Source organism: Vitis riparia, chromosome 5 (genome assembly GCF_004353265.1).
Source record: "Vitis riparia cultivar Riparia Gloire de Montpellier isolate 1030 chromosome 5, EGFV_Vit.rip_1.0, whole genome shotgun sequence".
Taxonomy (NCBI): domain Eukaryota; kingdom Viridiplantae; phylum Streptophyta; class Magnoliopsida; order Vitales; family Vitaceae; genus Vitis; species Vitis riparia.
Window position 1 is genome coordinate 11936377 of NC_048435.1, and position 25151 is coordinate 11961527.

General features: G+C 37.2%; 1 protein-coding gene across 7 annotated transcripts in view; it reads right to left on the reverse strand.

Annotated features, from left to right (window-relative positions):
• Window positions 1-651: 651 nt before the first annotated feature.
• Window positions 652-25151, reverse strand: part of LOC117914107 — a 40324-nt gene continuing 15824 nt past the window's right edge. For 6 of the 7 annotated variants that reach the window (XM_034829297.1, XM_034829296.1, XM_034829301.1 and 3 more), the window contains 5 exons: window positions 14113-14313; window positions 3937-4034; window positions 1862-1958; window positions 1683-1781; window positions 1232-1585 (listed from right to left, as the gene is read on the reverse strand). In XM_034829297.1, the coding sequence (XP_034685188.1) occupies window positions 1523-1585; window positions 1683-1781; window positions 1862-1958; window positions 3937-4034; window positions 14113-14313 (558 nt within the window). In that variant the 3' untranslated portion in view covers window positions 1232-1522. The other variant, XR_004651224.1, reaches the window with a different exon arrangement.

The window sequence follows — 25151 nt, forward strand, 5'->3', positions numbered from 1 at the left end:
TATAAAAAGCAATAAAATAATGGAATAATTTATGAGAAACTTTATCCAAATAATGCTTTGTTCCTAAAATTTTTTGTGGAAATAAGGGTTTATTTGGAAACATCCTTCAAGACCGTTATTAAAAAGAGGTTTTAAGAACAATTTTTAAAAAACAACTCTACACGATATATTTTCCAAAACAAAAATCCATTTGATAACATAGAATGTTTTTAACTCTTCTTTCATGTTTTCAGATATCTTTTAAAAATAAAATTTAAATATAATACTTTATTTTCAATTATTCTTCATATTTATTCCATTAATTTAAAACATAATTATCAAAAAAACAAGTGAAAAAATAAAAACAATTAAAATATACTATCAAAAAACAGTATGCTTTCTATTTTTAAAAATAAAAACTTATGTTTTGTTTTTTGTTTTTTTGTTGTCAAAACATGTTTTCTATTTTTCAAAATAATTACCATACAAGCCATAAATCACTCCAAGACAACAAATTTATACCCACTCCCCTTCTCTCTGTTTCCATCTTTTAACTTTTCAGAAAGTGGAACTTCTGATTGAAAATTTGATTATGACCATAAGGATGTCATGTTTTGTTATCAACCATTTTCTTGGAAACCAAACAAGTAGAAAAGGCAAGAATGGAAAAGATAAAGAGCTAAACACGCAAATGAAAGTAAATGGAGAGTTGGGCAAGTGCAGATCCCTGCAAACAAGTAAAATTGTGTACGTTGGAGGTGGGAGCTGGTATATGCAAGTAACATTGCAAGCATCTAAGCCAAGCAGTACATGCCTAGATTGAGGGCTTCAATTTCACATGGCCATACAATTACAAGGATTACCTTGCTCCCAAAACACCCTACATTCTACTCATGAAACTGTGCTTTTTTGCTTCACCCCTATTGTTATCCCAACAACTGCTGCCCGCCCAAAGACCCCCGTCAGCCCCCTTAATCAGGTTCAAGGTTTCATGGCTAGGGTCGTGTTCGATGCCATCCATTTTGCATCGGCCTCATTACAATCTTAAATTGGTCTAAGGCCCCTTCTGTATAACACCAACACCAAGTTTTGGTTCGATTCAAACTCAAGCTACAAGCTATGCCGCACACGAGACGAGACCATGAACCGATTCAAAAAGATAAAATGCCACCCCACCACCAGGCTCGTTCCAAATACACCAAGGCTTGGCTAGAGGCCACAAGCTACAAGCTACAAGCTACGCCCAACATGAGACCACAAATCAATCAAAATGATGTGTAATATATCTTCTTATCAAGCATCATCATCCAAAAAGAAGAATTTGTATGATTGACATATCAACCTAATGATTTTCTTTTCCCTAGTACGTCTAACAGAAACCAAATTAACAGAGGACAGTCCCCCTCCATGTTCAAAGTTCCAATTGCAAAAAGTTGTAAGCAGGAAACCAAAACGAATTTGTGATTACCTTCAGCACAATCAAATCCTTGGATTTGATTTAACCAGCTGCAAACAGAGAGAATCATCGGAATTGCCAGTGCAATCAAGTGATGGATGACTTGCAAACTGGGCACGAAGTGCTCCTCGCGAGCCATGGATCAATACACTGCCAAAACATCATTAAAAGAAAAAGGACAAAGCTGTTTACTGGTTTCTTTTTCTAGAAACAAATGTTTCTTGAGTTGAAAGGGGAGAGTTTTTACATCTTTATGAAATTTGTGCAAGCAAGGAAGATGGCGTATGGTATCTCCAATAGTTGGGGTCTCAAGACAAATTGCACAAGATTCTTCAAAGTTATCAGTCTGCATGACACAATGGAAAGACAGAACAGGATTCAATCATAAGTAAAGATGCAGATCTAACTGTTGGTTACATACATTACCTGTACTGTAGACTGTGGCAAGCTATTCATCTGATTGACTGATGCACCAACATTGTGATTGTTCTCATCAAGGGCTAATAGCATTTCATAATCATTCCTGGACAGAGATTGAGAGATCAGCTCTACATAAAAATCCCTTTAAAAAAAAAAAAGAGAGATGCCTATAAAATAGCACAACACTTAAAGCAAGTGTCCCACGACCACCCTAACAGGACTTTTATAGATTTGCAATAATGGATTCAATATCCTGACTGTAGCACTTCATTTTTTATTTAACATGCAATGTTTTCACATTCAAATTCATTCTTCAACTTTTAACATATAAATTAACAGCCAAACTAAGAATATCATTACTGGTGATCAATAATTTTCATATCAACGAGTCAATAATCAGCCAAAGAAACTTCTTCCTATTAATATACCAAATGCAGATTCTGACAAGATCCATTTTACCTCTTTCTATTTGCTAACAAAAATACACAGCTTCAAAGTCACCAAATATCAGTAAATAATATATACATACACACGAAGAAATACTATTAAATAAGCATAGGACTTGCTACCATACGAAAAATAGCATGTAGATATCAAACCAGATTTTTCTTTTGGTGCCATTTGGCTTTTTCATACTACATATATACTTGGAGCAAGCCTCTTTCATTTCTAATGAAGTCACTTTTAGCTACCATTTCTGTTTTCTTCTTGGAAAAAAATATTTAGTACATGTAAGAAAAATTTGTCAGAACCAGTTACTTCACCTACCTGTAAATTTTTCTTCACCTTTTTAATGGATAAATATGCATAAGGAACCTAAAGGAAGTGCAACCCAGGCATACATAATAAAGAAATAATATTAAAAGAGGAATTCCTTATTTAGGAAGCAACTAAAAACGCTGAAGAATAATCAACACACAGAAATTACTATTAAAAGAAAAAAAAACATCGAAAAGATATCTATTACATAAGCATCCATAACTGAAGCACAACTTTTCAAAATAAATATCGGGATGCAACAATACATAGGCAGAATACAGAGTCCTACATCTTAGAAATTTGGATGGGAAGGAATAACTTCTTGTTATGCTAGTTACTAATCCCAATGTATGAGGTAGCAGTAGTTAGGTTTATACACAATTGGAGAGGAGCCAATTGAATCTCTAATCATAATGAGCTTACATCAAGGTCAGCATTTCGCAATACCCATGTTTGCAGACATATGGACTCTTCAGCTCTAAGTCATAAGACATGCAGATAACTTTCAAATTTTCCATGCACATATGTCTAGTATAAAAATGGAGACAAGCAGCAGCCACCTTTAAAAGCTTATCAAAGGCACAAAGGAATGGGCTCCAAGGCCCAAACATTAATTTGGCACTCTCTAAATGATAATGGGCTTAGTGGAATCTTATATAATTCAATATGGGTTCAGCCTAGAAGTACTTTCCAGAAATCACATTATGGGACTAATCAATGGTCATAAGTTACTACTTTCAGTCACTTATCAAAAAAAAATAAGTTACTACTTTCAGTCATTAGTATTGTCATTTTCCACAAGTCTTTAATGTGGTCTGGCAATCAATCCAAGTTATTTTCAACTTGCATTACTACTGTGTGACTAGTTCCAATAAGTTATAAGTCCCGAGAAAAGTTCTATATAGTAGTTGATCTGTCTTTTGAAAAGGAATCAATGAATGAATGATAAAATTTCCAACAGTCACTATTTTCTTTGCGTAATACAAAGATCACTTGGGTGTGAAGCCTGAAGGTTTCTAGGAGTGATTCCTAGAGTTCTTATGGTTACACTACTACTCTCCCTGCATTAGAATTTCCTGTTCTGCATCAAAAACAGAAAAATGGGAAATAAGCTTCTGAATTTAAGAGCAAAATATGGTTATCTTAGAATTATAACAGCCAAATATAATACCCAGAGTGAGGTTTATATCGACCAAAAGCGGATGTGAAGACTAATCTGCTCACCCAATTGGCAAATACAAGTGGCACCATATTCTATCACTGTTACAGAAGCCTAAATGAATGGAAATATAGATCAACTAACTGGTATACTAAAATCTTACTCATTGAAATCACGTTGAATTTGAAGGATGTGACCAGGCATTCTCATATCACCAAAATCACCAACTGCAGCCTCTAATGCTTCCAATATATCAATTCTCTGCATGAGAAAGCAAGATATTCATCACAATTTTAAAATGACACTTGCACAAATATAAAACTAACCCCCAATCAACACAATAATCACCAATATGAAACAGAATAAAGGGGATGAAAGATACAGTAACATTAAAAAAATGAAGGAGAAGGTTCTATGGAGAAACATGTAAACTACAAATTAAAAGCAGCTTCGGTAAGAAACATACACCTCTGCTAAAAATCTTGTGGGAAAAGGAATATTGAATAGGAAAAAAACTTATTTGGTGCTTTTCAATACTATTGCTTTTTATCAAAAAAAAAAATCCAATCAACCAAACATGGCCTTACATGTTTATATGCATATTTGCAGTAATGAAAAATATAATATAATATATATACTGGCATAAACCTAGTGCCAATATCTAGCATCCATTGAAGAAAATTAAAAATGAATAAATACAAAACCTGGAAAGATTTTTTAGTGTAACAGATCATGGCGAAAATTTGAAATTATCTCCCATTAATCTGATGTCTATCTTTAAACATAGTTAATTCCTATCAACTGACTTTCCTGAAAATAATAAATTAAATTTAACTAGTATAGATTCAAAGGCATGGATAGACAAACCACACAACACACAACGCAAACATAAAAATCACAAAGAACCCAACGAAAGAAAAAAAAAACAATTAAAAATAAGAAAGAAAGAAAGAAAGAAAGAAAGAAAGAAAGGGACACAATATGTCCAGAATCTATTTTGGTGGTAAATAGATCTCAAACACTATGGCTCAGTCCCAATCCAAGGAAAAGGTCCAATGGTTGGTGACATTAAGAAATCGTATGAATGGCAAGGACGGAAATAAAATCATATTACAGGAGGACGATATGCAGAGAATGCGGGTGCAACTTGCATCAGCATAAACCAAGATCCAACTTTTAACTATGTGATTTGGTTCTATAACATCATAAGCTGATTTTTAGTTGAAAAGTGAATACCATTCCCCAGGTTTGAGCTCTACAGTGACACCTTATTTTGATCATTCCATGGATATATTATACTATATCTCATTGTCAACCAAACATAGAATAGGTTATCTCATCTCTTATTCTATCTCATGTTATATCCAACCAACCAAACATGACCTTATATGTTTATATACACATTTACAATATTGGAAAATATTACAAAATATATACATAGATAGATAGATACAGATATTGGTGTAAACCTAGTGCCAATATCTAGCATCCATTGAACAAAATTAAAAATGAATAAAGACATTCTGGAAAGATTTCAACAATTTCAGCATAACAGATTAGGGTGATTTTAGTGTAACAATACTGTATCAACCTCAAACTAAACTTCATGTCTACTCTCGAAATAAGAATCATCATAATAGAGAGCATCAACCTACTATACTTTGCCAGAAAGCCTTTGCTAATAAAGGGAACAGGAGAGAGAGATAATGTTGTAGAAGCCAAGAAGTGGAGAAACCATGCTAGTGTTGGGTAAATTATTTTTACTTTCCTTTTTTGGATTCTTCTTAAGCATCTCCTTCAATCATCTCCTTTCAGAGTTTCAGCAGTAAATCTAGATGTAGTCTTTTATGGTACCATCACATTATGCATTAGCCACATTGTGGGAAATTTGATGGCTAGAAAGGAACAGGAGAATCTTCTGAGGATAATAAAACTCTATGTGGGATCTGTGGGACCAGATTGGTTTCTTGACTTTCCCACAGGTTTCAACAACAAAGGAAAGTGTTGTATGACAATTATTTTGATATCCATGAGTTGGAAAACAATTTGTTCCAGTTCTAAAGGGAGGAATACTAGTTGTCAATGATGTACTCCTGGTTGGATTAAACTTAATGTTGATCTATGTGATGAAGAGAAGTGGCAGCCACCTAAAGAAGTATACTAAGGGCGCAAAGAATGGGCTATGAGGTCCAAGCTTTAATTTGGCATTCTTTGGATGATAATTGGCTCTAGCTGGAATCTTATACAATTCCATATGGGTTCTGCCTAGAAGTGATTTATAGAAAAAAAGATTATGGGCTTAGTCAATAGTCATAAGTAATTATTTTCAGTCATTAATGTCATCAATCTTGAACAGAATCATCTTTCTAGGTTGGCGGAGTTGCTAAATTGCAAGGCTTTTGGTTGACCTATACCCTACTTGGGTTTTCCTTTGGGAGGGAATCCCAAGGCTTGTGGCTTTTGGGATCCAGTGATTGAGAGGATCTTGAGAAGATTAGATGGGTGGCAAAAGGCTTATTTATCTTTTGGAGGTAGGATAACTCTTATCCAATCTTGTCTCACCCACATGCCTTGCTACTTCCTTTCCTTGTTTAAGATGCCCGCTTCAGTGGCTGCAAAAATTGAGAGATTGCAAAGGGATTTTTTATGGTCAGGGGTTAGGGAAGGTAAAAGAAATCATCTTGTTAATTGGGATGTAGTGTGTAAGTCGAAGGCAAGAGGGGGCTTGGGATTTGGAAAGATTGTTCTAAGGAATGTCGCTCTCTTAGGGAAATGGTTGTGGAGGTACCCTAGCGAGGGTTCAGCTTTATGGCATTAGGTTATTTTAAGCATTTACGGATCACACTCTAATGGTTGGGATGCCAACACCATAGTCAGATGGTCACATCGTTGTCCTTGGAAGGCTATTGCACAACTTTCAGGAGTTTTCCAAGTTTACTCGATTTGTGGTAGGAGATGGGGAAAGAATTCGGTTCTAGGAAGACTTGTGGTGGGGGGACCAACCTTTGGGATCCCAATATCCAAGACTATTTAGAGTAGTCACGGATAAAAATATTCCTATTTCTTCAATCCTCGGATCTACTCGTCCCTTATCTTGGAACTTTAATTTTCATCGCAACCTATCCGATTCTGAGATGGAAGATTTAGAAAGCCTCATGCGGTCACTGGATTGTTTGCATTTGTCATCTTTGGTTTCAGATGTGAAATCCTAGTCTTTATCTTCTTCAGGGCTTTTTACAGTCAAATCTTTTTTTTCTTGCCTTATCCCAATGTTTTGAATCTCCTCCAGTTTTCCCTACTAAGTTTGTTTGGAATTCTCAAATCCCTTTCAAAGTCAAGTCCTTTGTCTGGTTGGTGGCACACAAGAAGGTAAATACTAATGACTTGCTACAATTGAGAAGACCCTACAAAGCTCTTAGTCCGAATATTTGTAAGTTATGCATGAGACATGGAGAACCAGCAGATCATCTTTTCCTACATTGTTCTTTGACGATGGAGTTATGGCACAAATTATTTCAGTTAGCCAAGACGGATCGGGTTCCCCCGATGAGCATTTCTGATATGTTGTCCATCAATTACAATGGTTTTGGTTTATCTAAGAGAGGGACAATTTTGTGGCAAGCTGCGTGCATAGCTATAATTTGGGTTGTGTGGCGGGAAAGAAACGCGAGGATCTTTGAGGCTAAAGCAAGGAATTCAGAGAATCTTTGGGATTCTATTCATTTCCTTGCTTCTCTTTGGGCTTTTTGTTCCAAGGTCTTTAAGGGGACTCCCCTTATTGTGTTACAACTTGATTGGCTAGCATTGTGTAATTCCTTTGGGTCGGTCTAGTCTAGAGTGTTTGTTCGTTATTACATTGTATTTCTTTGTTTTCGTATTCTTATAGTTTAGTTTTCTTTGGTGGGAGGATTCCTCATCCTTCTCTTGTACTTCTTTTTTCTCTAATATATTCCATTGTCGTTTCCTATCCAAAAAAAAAAAAGTCATCATTTTCCAAAAGTCTTTTAATTTGGTCCAGTAGTCAATCCAGGTTTAGGCTATTACATTACAACTATGAGAATAGTTCCAAGGAGTTATAAGTCTCTAGAGAAGTTTTATATGGTTGTGGATCCCTCTTTTGAAAGAAATCAATGAATGAATGATAAAATTTCCAACATCCACTATTTTTGTGTGGTAAAAAAAGCACCTAGGTGTGAAGCCTAAAGGTCTCTAGGAGTAATTCTAGAGTTCTTTCAGTGATACCAAACATCTACCCTCCCCTTGCATTTCACTTGTCCCGTATCACTATGCTACACAGGTTTAGTTATAGGTGTCAGATGTCAAATGGTAGGTGTCAAGTATGTATAGACATCTGATCCTTCACATCTCAAATATGAGAACTTAGCTGAAAGGTACTTGCAAATAAATAAATAAAAACAAAACATTGATATATTCTCAAAAAAAAAAAATCACTTTCTTTTTCTCATTTTTGGAAAAGGAAAATGAAAAATCAAAATAGTGAATATCCAAAGCAAAATAAGTTTATTCATCAAGAATCCCCGCACCCTTGTCACATTGTGTCAATACAGTACATTGGGTGAAGTTGAGGAGTCTAGGTATATCACATATGTTCATGGGTGCTTCCACTGCAACCTAGAAATTTGGGCATTGATGTTCTTTTAGAGATCAAGATCAGTGTTGTCAAAGGCAAAAGGTGATGCCAAGGCGATAGGACCCCTTTTAGCCTAAGGCGAAAGGTGAAAATTAAGGCGATCGCCTAACTATAATAAGGCGATAAAATAGTATATATATTTACCATTTTACCTATTCTATACTCAACCAATATAAATATTCTTCAATATTCAATACTACTAAATTTTCATCCCCTCTAATGGCTTATAAAATTAGGAAAATAGTAATAATCATTCAAAGTGTTAAATATAATACCCCAAATCATAAGAAAAGTCATACTATTTAGATAAATTCATCATGTCCATATGCATATTCTAATGTTCCAAACATCCAAAAATTAAAATAAGAAACAAAACAAGATAATGAACGTCCTAAAGAAGCTTTAAGCATCTCCGTTGTAGTCATCATTGAAATTAAAATTGTCATCACTTTCATCAAGACTAGATTGGTATCCCTCCATCTCATTATCATCCTCTTCAATGTCCTCTAAATTGCTCTCTTTCTCTTCAAAATCAGGTTGTGAAGTAGCAGCCACTAAATCCCCCTTTAAACTTGTCTTTGATCTTGGCCGAAGTCTAGTGGAAATATTTGCATCTCCAACACCTGATGCACTTGCCACTACACCCCATGTCAAGCTATCATCCTCAAAAACCAAGTCATCCTCCGCATGAATGGTGGTGTCTTCTTCACTTATTTTTCCAATCAACTACTCATTACTTTCATCAATATCTACTAATGAGATGGGGTCAATGACGTTGCATCTATCATATCATCCTTTAAGAGCTTGGTTGTATTTAACAAACACCAATTCATTTAGCTGTTTTTGCTCTAGTTTGTTCCTCTTCTTGGTATGAATCTATAAACATTTATTAGTAAATGTTACACAAGCTATATTAGTTATAACAACTTAAGTTAACTAATAAAATTTCTAATTTTATAAATTTACATATTATATAATCAACAAACACACTCCAATTACGTTCACAACTTGATGCACTACAAGTCAAGCTAAGAATCTTTATGGCTAGTTGTTATAAATTTGGGGTTGTGTTGCCATATAGTTTCCACCATTCAGCTATAATGTTTCAAATGTAAACAAAAAATTAGTAGACTAGCAAGTAATTTTTTATCTAATAGCTAACAAAATAAGTAATTTAATATCTTATTTAGAAATATAAACTTTCTTAAAGAACTTTATAGTTTATACCTGGTGCTAGCATCTTCCTTGATCTAATGGCTATTGGAATAAGAGACCCTCTGCATTCTTATAAGTCAACAACTCACGAATGATCCTATCTTGCACATCAATGTCGGAAACTAATCTATCTATACAAGAATATAATCCTGATGTCACTTCTTCATCAAACTCCACACAAGGGTTGTCATAGAAAAATTCTGGGTCTAAGAAGTGACCTACTGCATGCAAGGGACGATGATGGAGTTGACATTCCCATCTCTTATCAATGATTGAGAAGATCTCCTTGTACTTATCCTCATTCTCGTTAAATGGCTTTTTGATAGTCTCTTTACATCTATCCATAGCTTTATATATGTACCCCATAGCTGGTTTTCTTTCATTGTCAACAAGTCGAAGAACTTTAACAAGAGGACCCATCACCTTAAGAATATAGACCATGATTCCAAAATGAAGACATCAACACTATTTCGGAGACTTGTTTTCCCTTTGCTTCCTTTGCCCATTTACTAGCTAACCACTTGTCAGAAGTGAACATCAATCTCAAATTACGCTTTTGCATATGGATACTTTGTAGGGTAAGAAAACATGTTGCAAATCGAGTTATGCCTGACCTAACCAATTCTCTTTGCTTAGTGAACTCTCTCATCATATTTAGCACCCCCACATGATTGTAGATGAACCCATTCAATGTGATGGCTCTAGTCAAAGTCCTCTTAATTGTAGGAAGTTTCTCAATATCTTCTAAAATGAGGTCTATGCAATGAACTGCACAAGGTGTCCAATACAAATGTGGTCATTTTGCCTCAAGGAACTTTCCTATATAAAGTTAAAATCATAAAAACCATAATAAATAAAAATGATTAATAATATCTTAAATTCATAATAACATGTTTCTATTCAAATGGCACAAATAAATCCTAAACTTCATCAAATAAAATCTTACCTGCCAATACATAGTTAGATCCATTGTCAGTTATTACTTGAACAACATTCTTCTCCCCAATGCGCTCCACAAACTTGTCCAATAATTCAAATGTCTTCTCCCCAGTTTTCATGAATGAACTAGGATCAATGGACTCCATAAACATTGTTCCAACTGGGTAATTTACCAAAAAATTCATCAAGGTTCAATTTCTTCTATCTATCCACCCATCAGACATAATAGAAACTCCATACTTCATCCATGCAACATTATGATCTTTCAATAAAATTTTTGTGTACTCCACTTCTTTCTAAAGGATTGGAACTCTTAATTCATGATAACTTGTAGGTTTCATATTTGGACCATATTGTCCAATAGCTAAACCATCCATTTAAAACTATATAAATTTGCACAATTAAATGATATTCCTACTTGATAAAAGAATCGACCAATGTATTGACATACAATTTCTCTTTTCTTTTTATCAAATTGTTTCATCTTTCCCTCTTTCCGAAGTTGAATTACTTTTTCTGGCTTTTGAGACACAAAAGCATCAATGGGACCTTTTGTTGTTAACTTCATCTTCTTATTACTTCCTATGCCACTTCTTCTATTATCAATCACTTTTTTTTCATTCAAATTGACTTCTTCAAGTTCCTCCTCTTCATCAATATCAACAATGTTTTCTAAGCCACCAAATTCAGGAAAAGAACTATAGTTGTCTTTTTTATTCTTTTATTGGTCATATACTGCTCAAACTCTTCTCTTACTTCCTCTGGACATTTTAAACACCTTGCAGCATTTCCTTTTTTTCCTATTTTATGTTGCTTTGCTCTAAAAATTCCACCTTTTGTCTCCTTCCCACAAAATAAACATGTAACTGAATTTGTATCTTTAAGATCTTTCAAAAAATTATATTTCGAAGCCGGATCTTTTTTGTTCGAACCTTTTGATGATGTGTCATCTTCTGATGTCATTTCCAAAATCTAAATTTAGTTTAAAAAAAAAAAGAATTTAAAATTTAAAATTTAAAATATAAGGAAAATAAGACAACAATGTAAAAAAGTTATAAAATACAAAACACTTTTATTTTTTATAACAAATAATAAAATTCTCATGCAAGTATGGTCTGTTGAATGATATATTTTCAATGATAAGAACTTATAAGTGATGAAAGTGGTGGGACCCATTGAAATGATGAGTCTCAGGATGGATTATGGCTCTCTACAAATGTGCAATGGCAACAGAAAATTGTCAAAATCTTTGCAGTGTGTGTACTGTGTAGTGGAAATGTTACAAGCATAAAAAAAATATGTCTCAGGAAGGTAGAGTATGGGTCTCTACAATGTGTAGTGGGCATAGTGGCAGCAGAAAATGGTCAACTCTCTGTGTAGTGACACTGTTACAGGCAGCTTTGTAGTGTCCAGTATGGTAGTGACAACACAGAGTAAAAAACATAAACAAAAAGGGTCCATGTGAGTCTTCACATCACAAGCAAAGACAAGTTTTTGCTTTGCAGAGAATAAAATAAAAAAACAACGGTCAATAGCTATGAAGTGTGTAAAAGAGGGCAGTCTTCTTTCTTCAAAACAAAAGCAAAGATAATATTTTTCTTTGCAAAGAATAAAATAAAATAAAAACGGGTCAATTAAAAGGTGCAGCAGTCAGCCAGTCATAACATGCTTTTTTTCTTTAAAAAAAGGTTGGCTTCATAGTTCAAAACTTCAAATCGTGAAGAACAGAAGACAAAAGCCATAAGAAGAGTTATAGAGAAGAGAAAGAGGAGAAAACTTTGCCAAAGTGAACGATGAAGCTGATGAAATCTTCTTCCTTCCACCTTGTCTTCTTCTTGCTAAAAGGTAACAAAAGACTTTCTTTTCTTCTTCCCTCCACTTCGTCTTTTTCTCAAGCCCTAAATCTTGTTATTCCTTTTTTTTTCCCTTTTATTAAGGCTTTGTTATCAACCTTTCAGCTTCTCCATATTTAAACTTTCCAAACTTTATTTTTAATATTTTATTTTATTTTATTTTCCAAGTTTTCAGCCTTATGAAAAAAGACAATCGATATTACACATTAAACTTTATCCTAAGGTGACTGCCTAGGCGTCACCTCTTTGAAGTCGCCTCACTTGGGTCTTCAAGAGGCGTTTTTTATTTTTCTCGCTTCGCCTGGTGGCCTAGCGAACCAGGCAATCGCCTTTGACAACACTGGTAAGATGGAGCTTTAGTTCATTCATTTTCTTTTTTCTTTTTTTTTTTAGTTCATGCATATTCTAAGCCAGCTAGCCAAGGTTGGTGCACTGCTGAAATCATAGTGTGGTTTTGAGGCCAGAAATAAGCTCTACTCTAGAAACATATTGGTAAAAAGGGATTCGTCGATTGTGATGTGTTTAGCCCCCCCACCAAAGGAGGAGGATACCAAGGGATGCTCATTAAAGGCAAACTCAAGAGACTAGTTGGAACTAACAATTAAAATATCATAAATCATGGAAATATTGAAGGTTGGATTTTATGCAAATATTGGGAAATATCAAACAAAAAAATATTAGTGGGATGAAAATTGATCAAAAAGTCGTAAAAATAATAGGAAAGACTTCAAGAAATGATAAAACAAACAATAATAGATACATACATACATACATTCATAGATATTAAACTTGTTTTGATATAATTTATGACATTCTACATATATACATACATACATATTAAACTTGTTTTGATATAATTTATGACATTCAACTATAGTATACATATTTATTTTATTTTTTTATCAGAAACAAACAAATATATTAAAAGAAAAAAACATACGAAGGATGAGAGATCCTCCTCATAAAGTACAAACCTGATCAAAAGTAACTAAGTAAACCTCCACAAAACAAGGAAGGCTATACAATAAGGACAAAAGGCCTACACAAGTATGACAACAGCAGCCCCTATAACCCAACCCTAATGTATACAAATCGAGAGCCAGCTAAGTTGAATTACACTCAAAGGGTAGGGTTTAAAAATGTCTATAGTATACACATTGAAGTTGTTTTATGGAAGAAAACAATGTATGTATGATAAAAATCACACAATAGAGAAGATTTCAAACATTGAACAAATTAAGCTAAACCACCATCTAGTGATTCATGGTAGGAGAGTCATGGTAAACATTTTATTGAACTTTTGTTATAACCAATACGCATGAACCTTTTATAACAAAAGCACTACTACTAGAGTTGCTTCCACCATCTTTTGAACATGTCAAATAAGCTACTTTTAAAATGTGGAAATTGACAAAGCAGCCCTGGCAATAGGATTTCCCTTTTCCCCTAAGCCAATTGTGTAATTCTGTAGGAGGGAAAACCATATCAGTTGTGATTTGGACAGAGATTAGGAAGAACCACAATTACTTATTCTAGCAGCAGTATGAAAATTAATAACAGGGAATCATATGGGCGGGGGGCGCGGTTAAGGGGAGGCTGTGTGTGTTGATTCCATGGAGAGATAAGAATCAAGGGGAAAACACAATAAACAAAAATGACTGACAGAGATATAAACAAATACCATATCCAAGTCCATGTTCAGAGGGAAGTGAAGATTCCTTTCTCCAGAAGGAATTGCATGACTCTGGTTGGGAAAACGGCTCCTCAACTGTGCCATTCTAGTAGATGTAGGACCCCGAGCTTGTGTTCCTCTCCTAATTGAAGGGTTCTGAGAAGACCGTGATTGTGATTGTCTGTACAAACGCGATATCGCAGGGCCACTCTGGATAAAATGGAAAACAAATGATATTTAATGAGACAAATCATAAAAACCTGACAAAAAATTTATTAATAAATACACAATTCAAAGTTTTAAAAGGCTATTAAGGCATTTGCTTTGAGGCTATATTCAATGAGCTTCAATGAGTTATATGCTTTTCTTGGGCTTTTATGTGTAGGTTTTATAAGTTTTTTATACACAATTCAATGTTTTAAAAGGCCGTTGAGACTTATTCTTTGAAGCTACAACCTCATTTAGGGTATTTGACACTATAGGGCCAAGGCCATTGAGGCTTAAGCCTCATATATCCAAGGGTTTTAATGGGCTTCCAGCCTTTGTGAGATTTTGGCATTATATTTTATAAGAGACTTGAGCCTTAATATTCAATAATAAGCTTCAATGAGTTGTATGCTTTTTTTTTCAGCATTTGGGTCTAGATTTTATATGTTTGGTATTATGTCCTGATTTGGATTTAAACCTTTTACAAAATAAAGGTTCAGTTGACTTCCAATTAACTATTTAAATGGAGTGAAAAAAGAGAGATTGAGAAAAAGGAATAAGGGAATTGTTACTGGTGGCTGAGCACAAATATATTTATTATCTTATTATTGATACATAACAAAAAATACCATTGCAAATTATGGATGCAAAAGAAGAATGAATAGATATTAACATTGATGGGGACGATAACATAGTAATTAGATTTTTTTTTATAGGTAAATAAGCAAATAAATTAAAAGCACTTGAAAAAGGTATACCAAAGTATACAGAGTATACAAATAGCATCAATATGCAAGCAAAAGGAAAAGATCAATAACAAAACACCCATCAAAACAAAACCAACGCCCTAAAGATCGAGAAAAGCATAATGCCCCTAGTCACTCGTCTTGCAAACATACCAAGTCTGCTTTATGCAATCTAATCAAAAGCCTAGATAATCTTCCTCACCCCTTCAACATTACAAAAGATGAAATTTAACATCATCAACCAACTGCATCAATTTTCCAACTACCTGATGATTTACCTTCTACCCTTTTATAATTAACAAAATATTCCAACTTTTTTTTTCCCTTTCAATTTTTGAATGAGGAGTATTCTTTCTCCTCTTCCCACCCTTCCATCCCCTCACCACTTTTCTACCCTTCATTTTATTGAAGAGAGTCAAAATCTCAACCACAAAACCTACTGTCACCATACCTAACTAGTTACTTGAGGACCAATCTTCCAGAGGCGCCTCCTACCTCAGAATCTAACCAAGACCTACCCCTTCTTCCCTAGTCGTCTCACTCACTGCAACGTCTTTCAGCCTCGCCTCAACCTTTTCAAACTCCAAGGTGTAATCCACCAAAACCATATTTAAAGAGTCACAACCCTCTCCTAAGGGAGCAACTTCAGTGCCCACCTTATGACCCTCCAAACCAAGTGTCCCTAGAAGAAGAAGCTACCCGATTTTCGAAAAAAGAAACAAAGATCCACTTCCACCATGAGGGTCTTGTTAGTGCTTGTGGGGCAAACCACCAGAGGTGAGAGCTTCAACATGTCATCCATAAAGCCTTAAAACCTTCACATAGAACAACATTCCACTAAGGAGGACGACTTCAAGGTTAAAAGGAGCCCTAAAGCACCTTAATGTCACAGGATGCTCCAAATGACCCTCCCCATGGGCTTATATAGAGCCCAAGAAGCTTCTGGAGACTCCTGGAGCCATCTACACTAAGACATTGGTGGGAAGAGTGTGGAAGGTTCTAGAGATGCCTAGAGATGTCCACACATCTCTACACTATGGTGGAAGGCATGAGAGGAGTCCAAGGCTTTCTAGAGAATTCTAGAAATCTCTTGTATATTCTTGTACATAGGGTTGTACATAGATTAGTGTAGAGAGTTCTAGAATATTCTTGATTTGTAAGGAACCCTCCAAGGTTCCAGAGAGTTTCATTGGTGCCTATAAATAGGTGAGGCCCTCATTTGGCCAAGGCACCACCCAAATCACTTCCTAACCAAGCAAGTGAGCTTCCAAGCACTTGTAAAGGCTTCCTTGAGTTAATAGGAGCTTCCATTCTTTAAAGAGTTGCCTACTAAGCTTCTTGAGCTTTCGAGTCGTGAGCGTCTTAGCCTAGCAAGCTAAGCATTGGGAGCAAGGCTAACTTAGCAAGATCAAGCATCTTGACTTGCCTAAGTGCCGCACAAGCTTAGTGAACGACTAAGTCCGTGACATTAAGCCCAATTTGGCATGGCCCGCCTGCACACCTAACCCACCATCAGACTCACTAGGGCCTACAGATTGATGGCCCAATCCAGAGCATGACTTCCTTGACCTTCAGCTTGCTGCTACTAGACTTTCTTCCAATCCCAATAAGCCATGGCAAAATCTCCCACCAAAGTTGAACAGTAAAACACGAAAGACTCACCATCACTTGCAAAGAGCTTGGGACTATTCTCCTATTTGAGCGAACGAGAATCTTTGCCCACTATAACTTATGTCAATGCATTGTGTCTTCATCCATAGCTACAAAGCCCCCTCAATGATTCCCCACCTTTTTAAACATATCCTTCCCCCACAATGAAGAGGCAGCCTAATTAATCTTAGTCACACTCCTTGAGCATTAGCATCATGCCTGAAGCATTGACCTTCTGGAGACCACCAATCCAAATGCAAAGGCTTTCCCCTCAAAGCTCTCTCACCCCCCACTTGCATCACCCTTTCAGCTTTTGATCCCTCCTCAAACTCAAACAAGATCAGGGAAGCATTCATCAAAGCCAAGTAAAGGTTCCCTTTTAGCTATCAGTTATACAATGCCTAATTTTTCAATGAGAATAGATTAGGACCCCTATTTGAAGAATCATCCCATCTACCCATAAGGCACTGCTAAAGGTATGTCGAATTTTTGTCGATTCCCATTTCCACACCCCCATTTGAATTTGCACTGCTTCACTCCCACCAACACTAGCATTACAACTACTCTATCCAAGAAGCTCCCTTACTTTGGGATATCAGAGAATTCTTCTACCCCTTCCAATAACAATGCACGGCCTTTCTCTCTAAATATGATCCATGAAGAGAGCTGTTGCCCCTCCTCCAGCACCTTGCCTTTGACAGTCTCTACTAAAATCTCAAATGATTTTGAGTCAACACTGAACCTACATCTACTTCCCTTCACTAGTTTACTCTAGACAAACACTTCCCCTTTCTCCATTGCTACTCAAACACCCTTTTTTACACCGTCCACTAAATAATCATCAAAGACATAATTTCATTATCCTTATCCAAGATCTGGATGGAAGAATTGATTATATTCCTTGAAGGATCCAACTAATCTTAGTAACAGTAGTGCTCAAAATTATTTGATGAATCTATGAAAGAGAACTAAATTCTAGAAGAGAGAAAAATAAGTAAATTAAAAACTATTAACAATGACAAATTATTTTTTTTACAAGCAATAATAAATTTTATAAAAGCACCAGAAAAATAACACACCAAGGTACATAAAACGTATACAAAAAGCGGCAAAGGTACAACCAAAAACAAGAAAACACAAAAAACAACTCCTTCCCTTAGCGAAAACCTAACCAATCAAAAAAACACATTAAAGCTATTGGGCCTTCTTCCATATACAACTTTACCCACAAGAAGAGATAACAAAGGAAAAAGCTCTTTAGAACATGGTCAGACAATTGCTCATTCTCAAACAACCTTCAATTCCTATCTTTCCAAATTACCTAAAAATGCACAAAGGAGTAACTCTTCAACCTTCTTTACATCTTCTTCCACAAAGGATTCATGTCACCTTAAAAGAGTCTCTTTGATTGTGACTGACAACACCCAAGGAAAACCAAGTAGCGAAGCGCATCCATTAACCAACAACCACTCTCTTCTCTAAAGTTGGTTTAAAGTCAATACCTTCCCCCAGTAAGCTTCCTACATGAAAAAACCTACTATTGCCGGAGCCATGGATTCCAAATAACACTCGGCAAAAAAAGAACTCTGAGGCAGCATATAGAGACTTCATGGATCATTCCTCAAATCCAAATAAACCACCACGTTGTCCTCCTCTCTAGTCACTACCTTACCTTGCAATCTAAAAAAGAATTCTTGTATATCATCCAACTCGTAATCATTTGGACATCTATGTTAAATAGGTTCAAGTGTAAGTGTTGGGTGCGGATACGTAACTAGGTGTTAGATCCTTTGCATCTCAAAATCTTAGGACAAAAGGAATCAGATCAAAACAATCTCAACCATAGGTGTCAATACTTAGATACAATGTTAATGAAAGTTAAATTAACACTAGCAATAAGATAAGTCATCTACAATACTATATGGTTAATTGTAGTTGGAGAATATATTTATAATATATTCTTTATTTTAATAACATACTAAGCATTATTTTACTTTGTTGTTAAAAATAATTGTACATGAAGAAATTATTTATTGTAATTATTTTAATAGAATGCTGAGAAAAATCTTTAAGAAAATATTAGATCACATTATTAGTAAACTTTGATTAGTTAAAAACTTTAAATATCTATGTGAATTTTGTAATAAGAATCTCCTAAAATCGATAAAATATAATTCATATTTAATTTCTTATCATGCGAAAATTTTAATTTTTTTATATTATTATAATTTATCCTTAAATTTTTTAAGTTATTAATTTTGATATTTATCTTTAGATTCTTTATGCTATTAAATTATATTCATCTTTAAATTTTATACAATATTAATTTATCTTTAAATTTTATATATTATAATTTTTTTTTAAAAAAATTAAGAAAGAGATAAAGCAACTATTAATTAAATTCATCTTTAAATTTTATACCATATTAATTATTACATTTATCTTTAAATTTATCTACTATAATTTTTCAAAAATTAAGAAAGAGATAAAGCACTTCTTCACTTATAAGAGAAAATTAATTCAAAAATTCTTTTTTTAATACAATATTTTATACTATTATCCAATATAATTTTATAAAAAATTAAGAAAGACCTAAAAAAAGAAGGCAAAATAGATGCAATATACGTGAAATTAAAAAAAAATTTAAAGAAAAGGGTAATATAGCTAAATAACTATATTTGATATATCTCTATGATTTACCCTAAGGTTCTCGAGAGTGAGATGGCTGCTTTCTCGGAGGGGAGAGGAGTCTCGAAGGGTGGTAAGAGTTGGTTTGCAGTGGAATCAAAGACGTTAGAAATCTCCATTGAAGAGATTCGAGGCAAACCGACAGGGATTATTCTGGAAATGAGCAAAGGCTTCTCCTCTTGGATAAAATTTGGTGAAAAGAGCTTCAATTTTCTATTGGAAGGGGTGGAAGACTGGTGCAGAGGAGAGTCAAGCTCGAGGCACCTTAAAGTTTGGGAAGAAGGAGGAAGAAAATATAGGCTGGAGTGTCGTTCAAATGAAACCGATAGATATCTGCTATGCTCAGTGAGGGATTTGGAAGCAAAGAGGTTTTGTCTAGTGTTCCCAAAAGGTAAAGGCTTAGTAGGAGGGTGGTTTCTGTTGGCTCAGAAGTTAAAGGGCCCTTGGAGTTTCTACTCCAGCTTTGAGCAAAGGTGAGCTGGATACTTCCAACTCTGAAAAGGATGGTTATAGAGTCAAAGGAAAAGAGAAAGGGAAAGGAGTGTATGCAAAAGTCGTGAGAAAGGAGATTGGGGAATTAGGGGATGCATTGTGGGTGCATGTTGGGGATCGTGACCTGCTCAATAGGGAAGAGCAGCTTAGTCGTTGCCTGGTGGGATGCTTTAATGATAGTGTCGAGGCCATTCCTTCTTTGTCCTTATTGAAGGAGTGAGCGTATGAAAGGTGGTATCTCAAGGGAGGTTTAAAAATCTCCAGTTTTGGTGGAGCTCGTGTTGTTCAAATTTGAAGATAAAGTCGAAGCGGATTTGGTGCTCTTAAGGGGTAGTAGATGTCTTAAGAAGAGAGTTTTTCTTGCAGAAATGGGGACCTGAAGTGGGGTGTTTTAGAAATGGGAGCCACCCTAAGGAAGTGTGGGTGAAAGTCGTCGGACTTCCACTTCACCTTTGGAGTAGAGAGGTGTTCAAGAGTATTGGAGAGAGATGTGGGGTTTCATAGTTGTGGATGAGGAAACTGTTTTCTTCTCTGAGTTGCAGTGGGCTCATATGTTGGTGAGAGCCTCTGGGAGGTTTAGACCAGGAACTTTGCAGGTGGCAGCCGGGAATTTTTGCTAAACGGTGAGTCTATGGTGGGAAACTCCCTCATGGTTCTCGGAGGTAGTGGCAAAGTATGCCTGGTTTAAAGATGAGAGGCGGGAGGTCAGGGATGAGGGTGGGGTTGAAACACGGGCCAGTATTAGCATGTGAGATGTTCAAAATTTTCAAACTGAGTTACAGTCTCGGGGGATAGGGGAGAAGGTGGTGTGTGGCAGAAGGCAAAGGGAGGCAGCAGTTGCAGTGCCTGCAGAGGGTAGGCTGCCTAGTGTAGCTGATTTGGACACTTCTTGCTGTGGGTCTGGGCCCAAAAAAGAAAATGGGAAGGCTTTCAAAGGGACTGGTTGTTTGGGCTTAAGTGGCGAAGTGATTTAGGCCAAAGGCCCATTGTCCGTCAGCCTTGAAGAGGCAGGCTGGGGTGGGTCTCCTAGGCCCACTTTTAATAAGGATGGCACGGGCTTGTTGGAGCGTCCCTCCTCGACTAGGGCTCCATATGTTCCCGCGGGGGGTGTTGAGGGGATGGATGCGGAGCTCTTGGCTGTTGAAGTTGCAGTCGCCGCGGAGTTGCTGCCGCACCGGCGGAGGGTCACCGACGAGGCTCTAATGGAGGAGGCTTCCAGGTATTACGTTGTTCCCAATTATTCTTCTTCTTTGGGGCTTCGGGAATCCTCGTCTTCTTCTTCTCTCTTGGGCCATGCCAAAGCTATAGGGGTGTCGAGGGGTTTGCTTATGGAACGGAAGGGGAGTTGGGTCGGTTTCCACTGAGTGTGGTGCGGAATAGAGCTGCATCAGCTTTCGGAGGCTGGAGTGAGCCTTCTTGGGACTCGGTTGACGCTGAGAGAGTGAAAGGGTTAGCACTTGTCTCGATGGGGTCAGACTTTACGAGTCCTTTTGAGAAAAGGAGTGTCTGTCACCTGGAAGAAGGGGGATGTGATGAAGGGTGGAGTTCAAGCAATCTTGCGATGTTCAGTCACTGCTTGGGTATGCCGACGGAAGGCTTCGAAGAGGAAATTTTGTACTTCTTAAGGAGAATGAAGGGGAGAATTGAGCAAAAGGGTAAGGAAGGGGTGACTAGGAAGACGAGTTTAAAATCTTCAAAATCCGTAGGGAACTCAAGAAGCTGGAGTGGACTGTTAGCTACAAAAAAGCTAAAATGGGTTCTAGCGTGGGTATTTTTGGAGGGGCTTCAGGATCAGGGTATAAATGAAGATAAGAATTCTATCGTGGAATGTTAAAGGAGCTAATGATAGGGATAAAAGGAAGATTATCAAGTCAGTTATTAAATCCCAAAGAGTGGGCGTGGTTTGTTTACAGGAAACTAAGATTTGAAGAAATGACTACAGAGCTTGTTCATAGTCTAGGGGTGGGAAGAAATCTAGAATGGAGAGCAGTCAATTCTAGGGGTGCAGCTGGGGGTATTCTGGTGTTCTGGGACAATAGACTGGTGGAGTTGGTTGGTTGGGAAGAAGGGGTTTTCTTAATTTCTTGCCGGTTTAAAAATTGTGTGGATGGTGTAGTGTGAGTATCCACTGGAGTGTATGGGTCAGTATGCAGTAGAGATAGAAAGGAATTCTGGGAGGAACTTGGGTCAGTTAAAGGGTTATGGAGTGACTCATGGTGTGTGGGAGGGGATTTCAATTTGGTAAGGTTTTCAGAGGAGCACAGTAGGGGAGGTGGGCTTACTGCTTCAATGAGGAGATTCTCAGAAGTGATAGAGGATTTGGAGCTGAGGGATTTTCCTTTGACGGGGGGGCCCGTTCACTTGGAGAGGAGGCTTGAATAACCAGGCCCAGTCTAGGCTTTGACCGGTTCTTAGTGATGGACAACTGGGATAATCTGTTCAATGGGGCTGTGCAGGGAATTCTCCCCAGACCTGTCTCGGATCACTTCCCGGTCCTCCTAGAAGGAGGAGGGTTGAAGAGGGGACCTTCCCTTTTCAGATTTGAGAATATGTGGTTAGAGGAGGAGGGTTTCAAAGACAAGATGAAGATGTGGTGGGGGAGTATAAAATTTATAGGGACATCTAGCTACATTTTAGATGCGAAATTGAGGGCCCTTAAAAATATTCTGAAGATTTGGAATAAAGAAGAGTTTGGGCTCGTTGAGACTAAAAAGGGTGAAGCTCTTACGCAAGTTGAGTATTGGGATGAAAAGGAGAAATGTGCAGCTTTAAATATGGAAAAGTGTGAAGCAAGAAATGGAGCAAGGGAGTCCTACAAGTCTTGGGTGATGAGGGAAGAGATTTTTTGGAGACAGAAGTCTAGGGAGTTGTGGCTGAAGGAGGGGTACAATAATACTAGATTTTTTTATAGGATGGCGAATGCTCACAATAGAAGAAACTGGTTGTCCAAGGTGAAAGTTAATGGTTGTTGGCATTCAGAGGAAAATGATTTAAAAAACACTGTGGTCGGGGCATTTCAAAAGTTGTACTCAGAAGAAGAAAGGTGGCGCCCTAGTATTGACAAGCTGTCCTTTATGGGGTTAGATAGCAGTGAGGTTGAGGGGTTGGAAAATCCTTTCTCGGAGGAAGAGGTGTTTGCAACTCTTTCAGATCTAGGCAAAGACAAAGCCCCGGGGCCAAATGGTTTTACCATGGCGTTTTGGCTTTTTTGGTGGGATGTGGTGAAGGTTGAGATTATGGGCTTTTTTAGAGAATTTCATGAAAGGGGCAGATTTGTAAAATATCTAAATGCCACCTTCTTGGTTTTAGTCCCTAAGAAGGGAGGTGCAGAAGATTTGAAAGATTTCAAACCGATTAGCCTTGTGGGAAGCCTTTACAAGTTGTTGGCCAAGGTGTTGGCAAATAGAACCAAGAAGGTAATGGGAAAAGTGATTTCGGAACCCCAAAATGCCTTTTTGGAGGGTAGACAAATACATGATGCAGTTTTGATTGCAAATGAGGCTGTGGATTCTAGGTTGAAAAGCAATCAAGGGGATGTGATGTGCAAGTTGAATATAGAAAAGGCCTATGATCATGTCTACTGGAAGTTCTTATTGGTAATGCTCTGGTGGGATGCTAAAAAAAATTGGCTTTGGGGAGAGATGGATTAAGTGGATAGAGTGGTGTATCTCTATTGTAAGATTCTTTGTTCTTATAAATGGTTCTCCCTCCAGGTTTTTCCAAAGTTCAAGGGGTTTGAGACAATGAGACCCCCCATCCCCTTATCTGTTCGTGATAGTGATGGAGGTGTTTAGTTGCTTATTGAGAAGGGCCATTAGTGGGGGCTTTTTATCAGGGTGGAGGGTAAGAGGTAAGGGTGGAGAGGGGATTCTGATATCTCACTTGCTTTTTGCGGATGACACCTTGGTGTTTTGTGAGGAGTCTCAGGATCAGTTGACGCATCTAAGCTGGCTTCTCATGTGGTTTGAGGCTTGCTCAGGGTTGAAAATTAACTTGGAGAAGAGTGAGCTTATTCCGGTGGGGAGGGTGAATGATATAGAGGATTTGGCTTTGGAGTTGGGCTGTAAAGTGGGTGGTCTGCCTTCCTGTTATTTGGGCTGCCTTTGGGGGCACCCTTCAAATCAGAGGTGGTATGGGATAGTGTTGAAGAGAGGTTTCGGAAAAGGCTAACTATGTGGAAGAGACATTATATATTAAAAGGGGGAAGACTCACCCTAATTCGGAGCACTCTCTAGTTTGCCGGTTTACTTCATGTCTCTCTTCTTTTTGCCCAGAAAAGTAAGGCTGAGGTTGGAGAAGATTCAGAGGGACTTCCTGTGAGGGGGAGGAGCTCTGGAATAGAGGCCACATCTTGTTAGGTGGAACTTGGTTTGTCTGGAAAGAAAGAAAGGTGGTTTGGGTGTGAGAAATTTAGCTTTGATGAATAAAGCTCTTTTGGGTAAGTGGAATTGGCGCTTTGCCATTGAAAGTGAGGCTTTATGGAAGCAACGATCAGTCATAAATATGGTGTAGAGGAGGGGGAATGGTGTACTCAGGCAGTAAGTGGGAGGCATGGTGTAGGGCTTTGGAAAGCTATTAGAAAGGAATGGTTGGGTATGTATAGCAGTTTAGCTTACCGCGCGGGCTGTGGTAGGAGAGTGAGATTCTGGAAAGATAAGTGGTGTGGAGATGAGCCTCTTTGCGAGTCCTTCCCTTCTTTATTTGCCATTTCCCTGGCTAAAGATGTTTGGATATCAAATGTGTGGAACCCAGATGGTGTAAGGGATGGTTGGACCCCGCTTTTCTCAAGGGCGCTTAATGATTGGGAGATTGAGATGGTGAAGCGGTTTATGCTAAAAATCCAACCCTTTAGGGTGCAAAGGGAGGCAGAGGATAAGGTGGTATGGACAGCATCTAGAAGTGGAGTTTTCTCAGTCAAGTCACTCTATTCTATTATGGAGCCCGGAGGTTCTGCTTTGTTCCCTTTTGATAGTATTTGGAGAGCGTATGTGCCTCCTAAAGTAGCTTTCTTTGCTTGGGAAGCTTCCTGGGGCAAAATCTTAACTTTGGAGCAACTTCAGAGGAGGGGGTACGCTTTGGCAAATAGGTGTTTTCTTTGTCTTTATGAAGCAGGATCGGTGGATCACCTTTTACTTCATTGTGTTAAGACGCGGGCATTGTGGAATCTTCTTTTTTCCCTCTTTGGTGTGGCTTGGGTTCTCTCTGGTTCAGTTAAGGAAACTCTCCTTGGATGGCATGAAGCGTTTGTGGGGAAAACCCATAAAA